This window comes from Crassostrea angulata, chromosome 10 (assembly GCF_025612915.1).
Source record: "Crassostrea angulata isolate pt1a10 chromosome 10, ASM2561291v2, whole genome shotgun sequence".
Taxonomy (NCBI): Eukaryota; Metazoa; Mollusca; class Bivalvia; order Ostreida; family Ostreidae; genus Magallana; species Magallana angulata.
The window spans coordinates 41249535-41268154 of NC_069120.1; the positions used below are offsets into that span (position 1 = coordinate 41249535).

The 18620-nt window shown below is 34.2% G+C and overlaps 1 protein-coding gene across 1 annotated transcript; it reads right to left on the reverse strand.

The window, feature by feature from the left end:
- Positions 1-832: 832 nt before the first annotated feature.
- On the reverse strand, positions 833-18620 carry LOC128166369 (intraflagellar transport protein 140 homolog). Its single transcript, XM_052831480.1, has 31 exons — positions 18533-18620; positions 17061-17222; positions 16472-16693; positions 16016-16146; positions 15420-15568; positions 15087-15262; positions 14861-14949; positions 14645-14751; positions 14407-14549; positions 14146-14238; positions 13939-14049; positions 13633-13711; positions 13424-13515; positions 13189-13316; positions 12982-13099; positions 12579-12730; positions 12090-12267; positions 11530-11661; positions 10940-11148; positions 10534-10711; positions 9997-10187; positions 9713-9808; positions 9229-9361; positions 8973-9116; positions 5129-5261; positions 4582-4760; positions 4053-4259; positions 3511-3723; positions 3011-3177; positions 2679-2820; positions 833-2461 (listed from the first exon to the last, which is right to left on the reverse strand). The coding sequence occupies exons 2-31, from the start codon at positions 17202-17204 to the stop codon at positions 2249-2251; spliced, it is 4449 nt and encodes a 1482-aa protein (XP_052687440.1). The 5' UTR covers positions 17205-17222; positions 18533-18620; the 3' UTR covers positions 833-2248.

Here is an 18620-nt window from a genome sequence, read left to right on the forward strand (position 1 = left end):
TCTTTTTCAAAATTGATTTTTTCTCTTTTCATAAAGGGAGAATAAGTCTTCGGAAAAAAAATAGGTGCAAAATGGCCATGCTTCAAATATGTAATTGCTTTCTTTCACTTTCATTGTAAGATTACACTTCATATCTAACTAAATGTAGTTTAAATGATCCAAAATTGTTCAACATCCCTTCATTATTCATCGAGTACTTTAAATAATTTTTTATTGCATGAAAAAATAGGAAGATCAAGCTTCTGATAAGTCCCCAGTTTATTTCATAGCGTATGAGATTGCTGTCTTCAAATGCGTAAGATGACTTTGAATAAAACCATTTTTTGTTTGCAAATACCAATATTTTCTAGGGAGAATTGGGTGAAAATAAAACGGGAGTAAATATTTCCCTGTGTATAGTAAACTGTGTTATAAGTATATAATTTTCAAATGCATAATTGACCGATTTTCAACTTCTTCCAAGTTTTGTTTTTGCAAATACGTCTGAATTCGAAAACATCAAGGAATAAGAGTCAAAGTACTCACCAACAATTATTTTTAAGACTTTAAAAAATCAAAATTTTGTCTTATTTTGCAAAAACAGCATCACGTCCATCTGACGCCATTTACTGCCAGTGAGCTCAAATAATGTAATAATTCTTACATCATTTACAATTATACATGGCAACGGGTGTCACTGTAACTACTGATATGACATTGGAATGATTGCTGGGAAGCATTTTACTCAGGTGACTGTCAATGCCCATGGACCTCTTGTTTCTTCATAACCAAAAAGGGGGATCACTCTCAAAATTGCTGCTACTTTTCTGTTATAAAAAATATAAAGAAGACATTCATTTTTTAAGCTTTTATTACAGCATCAATGAGACTTTCAGTTCAATCAATAAGAAAATGGACGGCACCAGATTTAAGAGCTATATAAATCACTTTCACATTCAATTATATGTATCATGTGACCACATTTCTGGTGACAAAGGTCATGTGATCAGCACTAAGTGGATAATAATTATAAAATCAAACCAGGAGAGAATCCTCATATCACATGGTATTAGATCACAACACTAACAAGGATGCTGTCATTGTATATAAATAGGACATTCAACAACCTACATGTAGCTACATCGAGGAAAAAATCACGTTACTTATTAATGCATTATCCATGGGTACATATCAAAATGGTGAACACATAAAATGAAAGGAAAAAGAAAGAAAAGGAAATCGATATTATCTGAATCAATTTACTTGATACCTGGATTCTTTATGAAATGTGAAAAGCAGTAGCTGACAGAAACAACATGTAACCTATTCTTGTTCAAACATTTTGTTAGGGAGGTTTGGGATGGGGATATAAAATCACTGACAGAGAAAGGTTCTCGCATAGACTTGAGAACATTAGATCGAAATCCAAATGCAGTACCAAATCAAATCTTGAAATTAAAATCTGTGTTGTATATATGGAAAAAAATAGAATAACATAAAAGACAAAACAAAAAATTCCGAGCAAAAATGGTCAAATACAAAAAACATTAACAATCACCAGACACAACCACTGATATGCATTGTGAGATTCTGCATTCATCACAAATATATATATGTATAAAGGGTGGACATTGGAACAGAAAAACAGAATCTACTAGTTCAGTCATGATCTACACACAATATAACTCATAAGATGAAATATCACATATGACTGAGATAAAGTTCAATACATTGTAGCAATGTACTTCATTATTTTCGTCTTCTTTATTAAAACATAAATATATTTTCCTGAGTGCTTCACTTCAAACTTTTTTAAGGGTTATAACCATTGGAATAAATGTAAAGATAGAGGGATATTTTTTTTCTTGGACTTCCACAAAATCAGCAAATTACATAGCAGTGCATCAAATGTACACATTTTACAGATACAACTAGCCTTGCAAATTTAATTGGGTTTAAAACCAATACAACTTTTAAATTAAATATGTAAAAATGTCACACGTTTCCACAAACTATGATGATAAAAAATCAGAAATGTCTAGAAAATAAACATCTTTCAAGGGTACACATAAAAAATATCTGTACTTTGGATGGAGACAAGAAATTCCAGTAAAAGTTTAAAGTTCATATACTAGTGTTTGTAAAGCTGACTATCTGGCGTGTGGCCCCAGTAAGAGTACTGTATTAATCACAACTGTGTTACAACATGGTCGAGTATCACAGAAAATGGCTGGAATGAAAACCTAGCAGGCAGCATTTGCACTGGAGATCAGACTTCATCATGTCCATAAATATTATCCACTTCCTCTTCTACAATCTCTCCATCTTCCTCATCCATCACTCCATTCATCTTTCCTCTATTCATATCCCCCATGGGAATGTCCAAAGCACGATACACTGCTTCTACAGTTCTCATATTAACATAATAACCTATGTTCATATTGGGGATCCTACTCTTCATTTCTTCTATTGCTGCATGAGCCTGTTAAACAGAGAAAATTTCATATTTCTTATTTGTCAAATGAACAAATACTGCTTATATATGTACTTTATAATAAACAAAACATTTTCAAAGACAGGTGTATTTCTCAATTCAAAATGAGAGAGCATGTACAATGAAATTTAATTACAGATTTGAAACTTTGTTATCCTAAATACATTGAGCTTTAAGAAAACCTCTTGAAGACTAAGACACTTACAGCTTTCCATCTGTCCCTGCGGGCGTAATACTCGATCATGACCCCATACACATCCCCTACACGCACCCCTGACTCTAGATCAGGCTCCTCTAACAGAATCTGACACTGCTTGATTCCCTCCTCAGGATTCTCTTCAAACGCCCTGAAAAAATGTACAAATCATGTATAACTTATAATCTCCATTTCCATGAACATGTAACTTTTAAGAAATATCAGTCTGTAAAAAACCGGGCAATGAAAACATTTGATGATTCTGGTCATTATTCAAATTTTTCTCATTACCTGTAAATGTTTACAGGAGATGTAAAAGATAATTTGGATAAAAAACTTACCTTCTAGCAGTGACAAATTTCTTTATCAGTGCCATCTTATTTTTCAGCTGAGCTAATCTTTCTTCCAGTAACATTTCGTCATTCATCTTGGCCTTAGTGAGACACTTGTAGGCCTCTCCTAATGCACGTAAAGCTTTCTCATAGTCTTGATATTCGTCTATCTCCACCTAGAAAGCATAAACCATTTAAATGCAAACCAAAATGCCAATTTTAGAGATATAGGATGGACAGGATGAAAAACCGTTCATCAATTGGGCATGTTTCCTACACATATATAGAGACTGTGTGTTCAGCTTACTAGTCTCTTACAGCATTTTAGCATTGATTTAAATAAAACATAAAGCACATCTTTAATATGGTACGCAAAATTATATATATCAATTTGACATGCACATTTAATACATAGCATACTGCATTAATTATTGTGATTCTTGGATAATGACATTACATTTTATTCAATCAACACTAATTGCAACACCCTAAATCAAAACCTCTCCTACCTGTGCACAAGCATCATAGAATCCAGCCAGGGAGTCCAGTGCTCTCCCTTTGGTGTAGAACCCTATGATGTTCTTCATAATTTCGGGGTCTTTTCGCCAGTCTAACGACTGAAGGTAGTTGGCAGCCATGATGTAAATCTCCTTCTGTCTGGAGACGTTAGCAAAGAAACAGATCTTCTCTGTGTCTCCAGACTTCAATAGAGCTTTCATTGCCTATAATAGATGATAAACTCAATGATACTACATGTAGTTAATTAAAAACTCTTCAACATATGATGTATTTAATGTTCCTAGATAGATGAGCATAGCAACAGATGATAAGCTTTACAAACACACACAGTAGCACGGCTGGTCCCAATCAAGGCACTGAATTATATCAATGCTTAATATCAAATCATGCATTATTTTTTGGCTTTTAAATCTGTGTTTACATGCAGCTCTAATACACTATTTATATCTTCAACTACAAATTTACATTTGATTAAAAAAAAAATTTAACTACAATAATATATGACTAAAATGTTCCAAACAAGAGTACCGACCTTGATTTTATTTCCGGCCTGTGTAAACTTCTTTGTAGCCAAGTGGTACTCTCCCTGATGCATGCAGACCTCCGCGATGGCCTCCAAGATTTTGACCCGCTCCATCGTGTCGATTCCTGCATCATCCTTGCTTGGAGTCAGTTTCTCTGCCAAGTCTTCGTTAATCTCTACTGTCTGGTCCATGCAGATCTTTAAAGCCTCCCAATACTGCAATCAAAAGTCAGAAACAATGTCAAGTTCCTCCAAATTTTACTGTATTTCAATTTGTATAGCCTATAGTGCTACACAGAACCCAACAATCCTAGAAAAATTTTTATAGTGAAGTTGAAACTTCTTATCAATAACAATACCATGACAAAATGGTTCGTGAAAATTAAACTGGAATTTCAGAAAATTTTGCTTTTTAATTCATAGTATTTTAATCTTTGTTAAAAAATATAAATACAATATACACATGCATATGAATTGGAACAATATTATAAAATAAATTTCAAAAATTTTAAACTGAGAAACTGCCTGGATTCCTGACCTTTTTACCGATGGCAAGTAGATCTACCGCCTTGTCGTACTGTCCGTTCTCCATGAAGAAATCACCGCACCGCTTCAGTAGTTCTGGGTCCGCTCTCTCGTCAAGCTCACCAGATATAAGCTGCAGAGCTCCAAACTGGCGGGCTCGGAATGAGAGATCCAAAGCTTTGGAGAAATTTCCTGCCTAAGAAACGTAATAAATTGTCATGATTAAGTCATACAAAAATCGGGTTTAGTGAAAAATGTTATTAAACTATCATGGTATTCTTTTCAATAGAGAAATTGTAAAATATGCGGCTTGGTTTCTATACAACAAATTATATGTATTTTACAGATTTTAAACTAACAGGAAGGACTATTATATTGCTTTACATATTTTATTTCATAAAATATTGAGTATGTGGGGAAAAAGACTTGTTTGATTAGTTTATAAAGGTTCACTGTTTCACACCATTTTTTCATCCAGCACACCAAACTTTGCAATCCTCTCACTCACTCCCTATATAATCAGACAGCACGCTTCCTTCATTGAGGGTACATTAATAGACTTGCCTTGTGGTACAACATGACAGCTTTGTCCTGGGCCCCGGGCTTCTGTTCGTAATAGCGCGCTGCCTCTATCATGTCCTCGGGACGTCCCATTAGAGCCAGGTTCATCAGCTGATCCTCCATACCATGCTCCTATAGAAATCAAGTCAACAGTTAGAAAGTTAAAGTGAATTTTCTCTTGAATATTTGCATATCTTTCATACATTCGATTGAGAATCATAATACGAGAATGAGTATACATCAGCAAGTCAACATTTAGAAAACAAAAGTGGATTTTCCTGTGTATTACATTTTTTAATCAACTTTTATACATTTGATTGGGAATTATAATATCATTATTTACCAATAATACTTAAGGTGGCTCTATACACCCACAGTTTATTCCAATTTTCAATAGCCGACCACAAAACATATACTTATCAAATATTAAAATGACGATAGGGATACTATAGGTAATTTTAAAGAATTTTTTAATGTTTTTTCATGTTTTTGTAAAATATTTTTAAAAAAGACAGCTATCAACAAATTGAGAGAAATTATTTTGTCATATGATGGATATTTCCTTCGGACACATAAAAAAAATATAACACTTCTTAACATTTAAAAATGTTATTATTGCAATTTTTTTTAGTATTTCCCCAAAACATGATTTTTCATATTTTCTTACTCTGTTGACAAATCATCTGAAAAAGTTGCTTAATGTTATAAGAAAATGTATTTTAATAAATGTGACATAAAAAATTGAATGAAAACCATTGCAAATAAACACAATTTTTTTTTTTAAATTTTATTTGGTATGAAAGATCCTCATGTAAGGGTTATCGTTCCTAAGTCCCAAGGCCCAAACACCTTGGGGACTTTTCATTTCTGAGTTGAAGAAAATTTCCTAAATATAATGTTGGAATGATAAATACATACATATTTCATTATAGACTTTGCCCTGTATAAGTGAATAAATTCCCTTTAATGTAAAACTAAGTTAAATAAATAAAGGGGAACATTGACTAGGCTAATAGGATTTATGTTTCCCAACCTGAGAGAAATTCAAAGCAACCCTCTCATCCCCGTTAGGTGTCGATATTACCGGTAATGTGCATTGAAGGTTATTATAATTGAAATATTTTCACCTGTTTAGAATTTTCTTTCACGGTATTCAACCAAAAAATACGTTTTAGAAATTTTTGGAAAGTTAATTTATTGATCTCAACGGGAATCGAACTCATGACCTACTGGTTTGTAGTGAACCCACTAAACCACTGCGCTACGGTGTAACATATCGATGATGCTAAAGAAACTTTTTAAAAATTTATACTTGATTTTATTGTTTATTTCGATAAATAATACCACACAACGTGAAGGTGTCACATACAACATTACTTGTCATACTTGCCAACCTCCAACATGTGAAAATCTGGTCATGACCAGATTTGGAAAGTAAAAAATCTGGTCATAGCGCGTAACGACATTCACGACATATTTATCATGCATTTCACTAAGGTATATACAATAGAAATATGTGTTAAAACTTATGTGTAATACATGTACTTTATTGCAAAGAAGCATTTTAACTAACAGTTGCTGATTTTGAATTTTGTAAAGTGATCTGACACAGAAAATGGTAGGTTGTGTTCAGCTAAAAAAAAAAATGCAAAAAGAGTTTCTGCTACATTAACCTTGCTTTTGAACTCTGTAAATGATGGCATGAAAGTTGTAAGCGACTTGGAAGACTTTTGTGTATTAAAAAGCATTCTATACATGACTTAGCTTTTATGAATGTTTAGTCAGATCATTTTGAGCACAAAATCCAATATTCAAATGTGCGTTACATAGAACGCAAAAGCCTCGTTTTGTACTCGATTACTTTGTTTTACCTATGGGAATTCATTTTCCCAGATATGTTGATAGGTACAAAAATATCATTTTCTTTTTGTTGGTTTTGATTCCGTTGGCCCCGATGAAGACCTTTTCTTATTGGAAGCCATCACACTTAATGATTTAAACCTTCGCTTAGTCAAAACAACTCACGATAATAATTACACTTATTAAATAATGTGTCTGTTATAGCCATCGGCATTGTTGACGCGTTACGTAAATCCAAGCTTAGCGAATGCTGGAGAAAACGTACCCAGGAGAAAACGTACCCAGGAGAAAACGTACCCAATTTATAGGGTACGTTTTCTCCAGGAGAAAACGTACCCGGGTACGTTTTCTCCAAGAGAAAACGTACCCTATGAAAATAATAAATAATGGTTTTCATAGATATTCTTAAATGAAACAAAATAAAATTAAAATGAACATTTGTATCATTTAATTGTTGTTGTTGTTTTTTAATGCATAGTCACCATGGTCACGTACGTAAATTATTAAGACAATATTTGTAAAATACACATACACGAACATGAGCAGTTTAATTAGTCAACAATTAATACACCATAAAAGAAACCGTTAAATAATAAGTTTTTATTGCAATCTCATTTGGAGAACTAAATGATGAGTATGTCAAGAAGTCGATATCGCGTTATTTTAAACATTTTTTTTGAAATTTATCTAAAGAACAAACTTTGCTTAATTAACCAAGTCTACTGAAGTCTTTTAAATATTTGTTTGATTCATATATATGGAAACTACTACGAAATGTAACATTGATGTCAATTTTCTTCCGACGCCACTGACATGTATAATGTGTGGAGAGTGAATATTTCTACCTCCTGCGCGGGGAGGCAATATATAATATTACATAATAAATTAACTGCTCAGGTATTTAATTCATTATCACTATAATTAAAATCAGAGGATCTCGCATTGAGAAAATGGATATTTAGAAGAAGTAGACTGATAAAACACTTTATGACAGGTAATTATTTCGTACTAAAATAAAAGTTGCTACAATTATTATAAAGATATTATTCATAAAATGAATATATTTCTATACATCTATGCATTGAAATATGCATAAAAGTAGCATTAAAAAATTATTTAATATGTCCAACCCCTTTAATGTTTAAAATTATAAAGTATTAAATTCATATACATGTATCTATAAAACTCTTACATTTCTGTATATTTATTATGAAAATAGTATTTAAAAGTATTAAAAACTATCAAGTAGTATAATTATGATTTTCATAGGGTACGTTTTCTCCAGGAGAAAACGTACCCTAGAGATTGGGTACGTTTTCTCCTGGGTACGTTTTCTCTTGGGTACGTTTTCTCCTGATACCAGCTTAGCTTGGGTTCATAACTGGAAGTCAAACGCGCAACGTAATTTACGAACCAAATCCGGAAATCGGGAGATTTTCGGGTTGTTCGACAAAAATCGGGTGAAAAGCATGACCCGCCGGGTCATAAAAAATAATCGGGTGAAGGGTTGAAAAATCGGGTGTGACCCGACGAAAGCGGGTCAGTTGGCAAGTATGGTCTTGTAAGTAATGAATTTTCCAATTATCAAATTAAATCTATCCATTTAACAAATTTTTCAAAATAGCGGTTCCCATACAATTCACCTCAGTTTAAATCAGCCAGTACCGGAAATGCATGTTTCCAGATTTACTTTTTTGCATACTGCTTCATCAAAAAGTGGTGTATAGAGCCACCTTAATCACATACAAAATTAAAATTATGGATATTATCACTATCACATCAACATTCAAAATTATTGCAGAGCTTCAATAATATTCAACATTTTTGTCTTTTACAGCAATAACTAGTCAACAAATTAACAAAATTTTCTAAATCTCTGGGTCTATACACATTGTGATATATTTTTTTTCAATGAAGAAAATAATATACACATTAATAAAAATTAGATATATAGAATGAATAGACCCAGAAGAGTGGACTCACTTTACAGAGTCTGATGGCATTAAAGTAAGCCTGGGCCCGGGTAAAGAAGTGAATCGCCTCCTTAATCTGGTCCTGGTTCTCATACTGTCGCCCCAAGTGATAACAGGCTGCACGATCACCAGTGTTGTTACATATCTCGGCTGCCTAAAAGTGTGTAGATATAAACTTTTATCTTTTCTGATCATAACAAGGAATTAGAGGTATGTAAAACCAATTGATCAGTCACAGGTAATGTAGGAAAGAAAAGGAAACCTACCTTGTCCATCTGACCACAGTAGCAGTAGACGCGGACTAAGGAGAGATAATCCTGGGCATTTTCGTAGTACTGGAGAGCGTTCTCCATATCGCCTGTACTCTCCATGTACTGAGCCCACCATTTGTGTAATGCTCTGAAAAAGAGAAACACAAGTTCATTCTCTGTTCTAAAACTTAATATGACAATACAGGTAGTCGCCATAAATATTTCATTATTCAGGATAATTTTTTCCTCTTGTGAACAATTATCATAGTTTGCTATCAAATGCTCACAAACTAATATAAACACTTAATAAAAAAAAAAAATATATGGGCACATTGTATCCAACTTCCTTTCTAGAATATCGCAGCAAAAAACATATTTTAGGTGAGAGGTCAATGAATGACTTTGAAATTTTCTATGAATATCTATTGTGAGGAGTCTGATATTTTCTTTGACAACTTTACAAAAAACTTTGATATATTTTAGGACTGTCTATACTAACTTGTCTTTATGCATGCTGATGTAGTGTTCTAGAGCCTCTGGCTCATCAAACAGCATTCTAGGGACCTCAAATCGGTGAGTGTCTGATTTTTCATAGCTGGCAGAAAAAAACCCATTGCATTTTTAGTACATGTATTCTTAAAATAAACGCATTGATAACACAATTCTTATGTCATAGAAATCAAATAAATTCTTAAAAGTTACCAATAAAATTGTAAACATATAAAATAATACATTTAGTTTTATTCATTAAGAGCAGTTATAACTTCTTACGCCCATACTTACTTTGGAATAGCCTCAGAGTATTCACCCTTCATTTCTAGGTGCTTGGCGAAGTTAAAGTAAGTGGTCCTCAAATGAATGCGGTCGTACATCTCGGCCGTTTCCAGGGCTTTCTTCCAATCTCCAATAGACTGGTAGAATTCGTTCAACAAATCATAACGCTTACAGTTCTTCAGTAATCTCTCCGCATCCTCCTACAAAGAGCAAAAATAGGATTTTAATTTCAAACTTCTTGTAATATTGAAATATGTTGAAAGTGGTTTTGCATCATATTTTCAATAAAGGATATTATGGTTACATAGTAAATAAATGTAAATCATGACAAGAAATATTTAGACCTTGTTAATAGATTTTTAGTCATATAGAAATTAAACTACAATGTATCAACAAATTTATATGTGTTAAAATGTCTGTACATGTATCTAAATATTTTTAAGTGTTTGTAGAAGAACAAAAACAGCAAAGTCTCTACAACTTTCTTTATTGCATCACTATCTGGTATGCAATCTTTTTATTTTCATTGATTATAGATAATCCTACCTTGAGTCCAAGCTGCATGGCTAGAACTGCCACTTTGGCGTCAAGTTCTGGCTCTTTCATGGCTTCCCTCAGTGCCCGGGCACCCCGGGCATGGCCCATGTTGCCCAGACACACACTGGCCACGTCCAGACGGCGACTCTTGACACACATCTTGGCCATGTTCTCCCATACAGACTCACTGTCAGAGAAAAAAAAATGACCAATCGATAAAATTTCTCCAAGCTTTAACATTTCTAAAGTATACACCATCAATATAGCTATCCTTAGTTCATGTACCAAAAAAATTGGTTGCCAAATTTTTTTGGAGCTTAATAGTTTTTAAAAAAACTTTTATTAAATCTAATAATACACGCATCAGTAATGCATAATGTATCCATTCTTAGCACCTACAATATAGGATGCCTACCTTTTGATGAGCTTGATCGCCTTGAAAGCTTCGTCCATGTTGCCAATGGTCAGGTAGTAGCTAAAGTTAAGCATGGCGTCCTTGGTGTTTTTGTCGCTGTCTTCCAGCCCCACAAAATCCCTCATTGTCCTCCTGGCCACCATCCTGGGGGACACGGCCTCTGGGCGGGGACCATCTCCCTGTCCGTCGTCATCACTCGTGTTCTCGGACTGTCAAGTATTACATGGGAACGCAATTTATCTGACCATGAAACGCTACCTTATTGTATTACATAACCATGAAATGCTACATGTAACTTTATAACAAGAGCTGTCACAGTAAAAATTTCATGTTAAATTTGATCTCAAATCAGTTTGAAACAATAATATTATTTTCCAATTTTTTAGTCTCATGAACTTTGTTTCTAGAACATTTTCATTTAAATTTTTATTTTTTAAGATGCCAAGGACATTTGAACAATCTTTAATATCCACCAAAACCAAACATACTCATTGACATATAAAAATAACTGTGATCTAAATCTCTATGCCAACATTTGTATCCTTCTGGAGGAAATACCAACTTACATAACCATTCAAGGGTATACTGACCTTGTTGACAAAGTAGTGATAGGGGACCTCTATGCCTAGCAGTGTCTGGTACTGCTCGGGGAGGGGAAAGCTGTCCTGAATCAGAATCCCATTCTCTGGGGTGCTGAACAAAGATACGATCATCACCTCCACCTAAAAACAGACAGCATCAGATAAATCTCATACTTCAGTGCATTCCATCAATGCACAACAGACATTCAAGTCATGCCCCGTTGAACCATTTAATCTATCTTTTTGAGAGCGAGTCAAGCAGAGATATTTCTGAATACAATTTTCACACATTTCATAACTATAAAATGTTTTGGCTTGAAACAAGATAACCTTAATATAGTATATACTAAATAATCTTTCTGTCAGACAGACAATTAGATGCAGATGTGATCAAAATCATAACAAGAACAATGAACCGTCAACAACAAAAACATTTGTTGATAAAATGATTACCAGTTACACCTGATACATCATTGATTTATAAATTAACAGGAATTTGTAATTCAGTACATTGTACTTTGCATGAGTAAAAACTTTTTCATCCTTTGTCATAACACAGAAGAACTTACTGGTCCATCATCCATGGTCTTGGACAAGGATACAATCTTCTTCTCCTCTTTCTCCTTCTTATGAAATATATCCATTAGAATTTTAGCTTCACAGACAATGAGTTTGGGGTCATGAGCATCCCAATAGTGGGTCATTGGAGACCGTCCAGCAATGTCTTTGGCAGCCTGAGTTTTTCCTCTACAAAGTCATAGTTTATCAGTAGCATTGTTAATTTACCATTGTGGTTCGTAGAGTAGTGAATGGCAAAAATTCACCCTCTCAACTATTTTATCATGGATAACCATCTTGAATATTAAGCCGGCTTTAGGACTTTTTTCCCTAAGTATACTACAGTGACTTTGACTGACAAAAGTATATCATTATGGCAGTAAATTTAGCAAGACTTTAAAAACCTTTTCACATGTTGAGCATAAAAATTCTGACTTTAAACTTACAATAAAGCTATGGAACTGACACTATCATCTAAAGTAGTTTATTTGGAGATTTACCTCTCTGCGTCATTGGTGTCCCCCTCCACCCCCTCCACTTGCTCCGGGGGGAAGTCATCCTGCTCTCCCCGCCCAGTCTCAAAGTTAAAGTACGATACCTGGTCTATATCTGTGTCCCAGAAATATAGCTTGGGGTCAACAGCATCATTTGTCTGAAAAGTACAATTAAATTTCAGTCGAAAACAAACTACTGAAAATAAACAAGTAACTGATTAAATGAAGAAGAGATCCAAAGGTTTTCACTGTCATATGAATATACTAAAGCCTAATAAATAAGGCACATAAAATTTCCCTATCACTGATTGAAAAAATAAAATATTTTCATTGAACATTCTCATATATATACAGTGATACGCTGTGTAGTTTAAACAAGGTACAGCATCAATTTAGAATTTAAACTTACCGACTTGACCAAGACACTGACTCTAGTTCCACTACAGTTACATTTGCAGGAAATAATGGATCCAAATCCAGGAATTATTTCCCCTAGATTTCTAGGCTGACTGTGGGGCTTGGCCTCTCTACAAAGAGATTCAAATTAAGATTTAAGATTTGGCATCTACATGTATATTCAAATATTATTTTGTTATGGTACTGAATTCAGATCTACCTTCTTGAAAGGTCGTACACTCTGACCAATCCTATATTGGTTCCAATGACCAGGTAGTTTCCACATACATCTATACTGACCGGCTGTCCCTCGGGCTCCGAAAAGTTTATAGTCTGTTTGACTGTACCCTGATAAACAGAATATTTCAGATCGTATAAATCTTACAGATGGTTAAAGCTAGGGGAAAACAATGATACAAATTGATCCACCTTCTTAAAAATGACTCTGTTTTTACCTGATGGGTTCTAACTTGCACTTTCATTGCCTCTATGCAGTAGACATTCTGTTCATGGAGACAAACATTCATGGTTTCTGTGGTAAATGTTCCTGTAATAAAGAAAATACTCACAGCACACTTTTCTCAGTCTCATAAAACTTGTTTGTCACATATTGTCCTCACTCTACTTCCAGAAAGTGCCCCTCCCCCACCCCAAATCAACTTACCAGCCGCTTTGATGCTAGACTTGTCAGCAGAATATTCATATGTAATCACTCTCCGACCATTCCACACTGCTAAAGCATCCTGACAAAATTTAACATTATATCTAATTACCTCACCTCTTCTATCAATAGATTTGTCAAACAATTTCACAAGTTCTCAAAAAACATCAAGATTCCTTCACCCATTCTTTATTAATAAACCTGATATAGTTTGAAAATTGACAATTCATAAAAAAAAATCTTCAATCTTAAAATAATTTTGGGTTCAATGATTGTCAAGCCTAACCTGAATTACAGTGAAAATCTTACTTTGGTTGTGAATATGCCCTTCACTTGAATATCAGTCTTTAGATCGTGATGGGCCATGTTGGAGAACACCTCCACAGATAAGGAGCTAGGTCCATACTGAACAACTGCAGTCTGAAATAAAACACATTTATGTGTTATGAATATCTGGAACCATTCTACTGAAAATCAGGAATTACCGGTAGTGAATTATACATTTTTTACACTAACCTGCTCCTTGAAGCCTGCACTCATCACTTGCTCATTAAGCATGAACACATTGGCAATTGTATTTACTGCCAGCAGGTGCTTGTTGGATCCCCACTGCAATAAAGAATAGAACATCATTTAAACAACACTGCTTTAAAATCTGTGATACAAAATGAAACCCTTGCTGCATACCTATGTTTTTCATAATAAAAATGTTACTTGTACAGGAACTTTTCTTTGTTTTATATGGGTTAGGGTAAGTCTTTATATATAAAACCTTACCCTTATCTGTTTGATGGGACCCTCCACTGTGGCTGGGGCCTGTAGTTTCCACTTCATCTCTCCATCCACAACTTTCCCAGTAAGAGGTGGAGAATACTTCCATAAAGCAACATTTCCCATGTTGGTTCCTCCAGCCAAAGTTCCTGTGAAAAACAGCAGAAATGTTACATAAACAAGCATACTATTTCATTAAAGCACAAACCAAAGTACTTAAGCTCAAACACTCAACTCGTCTTACCTTTTTCGGGACAGTATGAGATACAAGTGATGCTCTCATTATGATCGTAACTGTTGTGGCCTTCTAGGCTCAGTATGTAATTATCTTCATGTTCCAAGTCCCACATCCTGCAATACATACAGAAGGTTTAGGAGCAATCAAAACCTGCCACTTCCAATATATCAAAAATATAAAAGATGAGTAATTTTACTGGTTTTCAAAGTCATTGCACTTTACCTCACAACACCTTCTCCAAGAGATGTGGCCAAGATTCCCAGCCCTGCCCAAACGATGGTTTTTGAATCTCCTCTTCCACTCATTTTAACCTAAAATAATAGGAACCAATTTCAATAGCTATACCAAAAGAATATGTAGAGTCTTTTAGTTCTTGTACATTTTCTTGCTTGTAAATGTACATAATAATTGAAAAATTCATTATCAGAATTATTTATCACCAACAAACCTTCAGAACCTCCCTGGCTTCTCCCTCAGGAGTAATGAAATGCTGAGTCAGCAACATGCTTTCTGTGACCGTGATCAGAATGTTCTTTTCATCATAGTGCAGCAAGGTCAAAACAGGTCCATCTACATTGAAGATCTGGGCACACTGGCCTGCATCATTTACATAGTACACACCACCTGTTGCAAAGAGAAAGAGAGGTGTATATTGGTAAAATTGTCTTTTATTAACAAAAATATCTCTCAATTGTTCATAAGGAAAGTTTTCTCACTGTATGTGCTAATCTTTTTTAACGGTCTAACCCCACCCTCTACCCCTTATACCTATAGAACAAACCTGTCGCTCCACCAACAAAGAAGGTCAGAGCCTCCTGGGCCCCAAAAGGTGCCCCTCCTCTTGCATTGTTCTTTCCTTTCTTCCAGTTAAACATATCTAAAGCACTCTCATCCCCACTAACAGCAGCCCGGGCAAGTTGTGCTATGTCACTGTAATCAAAATCATTGCATTTAATTTGAATACATTTATAGAATGGAGGTGGAGATAGAAGTTCTTAGTTTACATGCTAAGACAAGACCCATCATATTAAAAATGGCCGCAGGTAGAATAACAAAAACGATGACCAATACCATCATGGTACCAAAGAAAATAGAAGCAGAATGAAAATCATGGAAGAAGACCAGAGAGTAATCTGCCAAACAGCAGACTCTGTAACAGTCTATTGTATCACCAGGTACCATTGGGATAGGTAACATGTAATAATTGTATGATTTGACATTCAAATCAGGCAAAAATTTGTTTTACATGAAATTGATAATAGTTCAATTCTTTATCATAAACTATGATTAAAGTTTACTATCTTTGTTTATAACTAATAAATGCCCTTATTTACTTATGACTTATAAATGCCCTTATTTTTTCAAGTGTTGACCTACTTATTAGGATCTGGAGGAGGGACCGGTCTATACAACATGATCTTGAGTGGCTCCTGTATGTGGTGCTGATGTAAAGGATTCTGTTGGAGCCGGCCTTTGGCATCAGCTTTCCATACCATTAAAACCCCAGCCTACAAAAACAGAAGATTTTTAAGATTGGAAATCAGAGGCACCTTACATAGCATTAATATCTTCATGAGTTTTTCTTTTTCTGTGTTATAAAGCAAATAACAAACTTGTAAAAGCTTTTATAGTAAGATACAAACCTCTTTAATTTTTTTTCATTTCCATAAAAAAAATTTTACAAAAGAGACAGAGTAGAAATAGCTTATAAATCTGCCCCTTCCTTGCCCTCTCTTTTGAAATTATGGAAACATGATTTAACAACTACTTGTGACTTTTCAAAATATTTGAGTGTATTTCATGATATGGATCCCAAATGTTCCATATTTTAACCTTGTCTCCAGATGAAAGTCTGGTCCCCGCTGAACTCCATCCAAGGACAGTAATGCTGGTCTTGTGTAGAGGGAGTGACTCGTGCAGCTCGTGGTCATGTTCGTTCCACACCAACAGTTCCCCATTGTCCCAGCCTACCGCAAGGATCTTCTTTGTAGGGTGCCACGCCATGGCGGTGGCCTGACATGTGCGGGTCAGTGGAATATTTAGCAGCTTCTCTCCCTGAGTAATAATAACATGAATTTAAGAGCTGAGTCAAGGGAATTTCATTTCTTGCAGAGTTTAACATATGTTTAGTAATTAATACATTTGAAACAAACCAATAGAGTCAGATAATTGATTTTGAAGGGGTTTAATATGTGGGAATGGACAAAACAGCAAACAAATGGCATGTACTTGACGAAATTATACTCAATATTTTAATCAACTAGACAATGAAACAGTTACAAATAAAGTGTAAGCTTTGCAGGTTTGTCTGGTTGCTATACAATTGCTACATATTCTAAACAATGTTTTCTTCACAAAATTACATTTTTTTATTAAGATGATTGTTTAGAAAGTTTAAGAAAAGACAGAATAATATATATACCTCATCAAGAAAGAGATTTACGGATCCCCCAGTGTCATCACTGTATGTATTCACTGCGAGAATTGGACTGCCATCATACCACTGTGTGTCAATGTTTATTCCACTGCGGTCAGTATCCAATCGATGATCAAAGTACACAGCCATGATTGTCTACTTTTAAATCTACAAAAAAATAAAAGAAAATCCACATTTTTATACAACAGCCTTCATGATTCATTAAAACAAAAATTTCAAAAGACAAAAATCTACAAATGAAACATCAAATTAATTTTCATAAAGCCAAGGACCTTGAAGGTACTGCCAAACATGTAAAAAATGTTGAAATATTTCCCTTGATTGCCTTTTTGCAATAATTATCTAAGGTAACTAAAGGAGAACTGGACATGTACAGCTGAAAATGGGATATGAAAATCATGGAGATTTCATATTGTCCTTCATGGTCTATGATCTATATGTATGATTAGAACATATGAGACTCCTCTAACAAAAACATCTGGACTTCAAGTAAACACACATAACCTCAGACCCTATACCATGTGAAAATTGTGATAATTAATCTCAGTTAGAACCTCAATATCTTATATGTCTTTTTTTTCTTTTGACTAAGCAGTATTACTGCTTAGTCAAAAGAAAAAAAAGACATATAAGATATTGAGGTTCTAACTGAGATTAATTATCACAGTTTTCACATGGTATAGGGTCTGAGGTTATGTGTGTTTACTTGAAGACCAGATGCTTAAAGCAATATACTCAAACATAAAATCCAATTTACCACCATGATGTATTACTTAAATCGCTTTACATAATTTTGAATTACATAGAGGTGTGTCCCAAATTTGTAAACCATCTTTAACAAAATATTCTTATATAAATAGGCAGTTTCATACTTGTTTCCTATCATATCGCTGGTTCTATGGTATTGTGGTATTTCTGCTTTAGTATAGTAGCACGCGCTGAAATTGACATTTGACGTCGGGATATTTTAAGGCATAGTAAACCAGAGGTACGCTGAACATCACTGAGGTATATGATAGAGGAATCTCACAAACATTAGTTTTTGGAAATATTTCCGTATTGACAGATTTTTCGACAAAGTTATTGAACTACCACGATATCATAGGACGGGCTCATAATTTCAATTAAAGAGAACAATTTACAAAGATGTAAAAATGTATCAAAAAATTAATATAATCATTATATGCAATGTTAAATCTTCATTGACTAGAAAGATTAATTGCAGCAATATTTGAAGAATATGCTAATACTTGTAGTCTTTTATTAATTGTGCATCTCGACCCTTAAAAGAAAGCTATTTTATGTCAAACGTTGCTTGCATGGAAACAAGAAATAATGAACAATTCTTCGTCTATAAACTTGTAAATTGCAAATAGATTGCAAAATTAATAGATTCATCAACTGGAATTAAGCCTTAAAACATAAATATGTCACAATAACATGTCCCAATAACTTACACAGGGCAAAATTAAAAAATATTTTATCCAAGGATCACAACTCTCATTGCTATGTGCTCCATTTTGAAACTATTTGGTTCGCAATGCA

Bases quoted from the DNA above. Each gene is read 5' to 3' on its own strand.
- LOC128166369 (XM_052831480.1), bottom strand. From the start codon at position 17,204: ATGGCTGTGTACTTTGATCATCGATTGGATACTGACCGCAGTGGAATA. The intron at 15,263-15,419 runs GTTTGTTCTATA...TCTTTGCAACAG, and splicing joins CTTTGTTGGTGGAGCGACAG to GTGGTGTGTACTATGTAAAT. The intron at 9,362-9,712 runs GTTAGTATAGAC...TCTCTTTTTCAG, and splicing joins ATCAGCATGCATAAAGACAA to AGCATTACACAAATGGTGGG.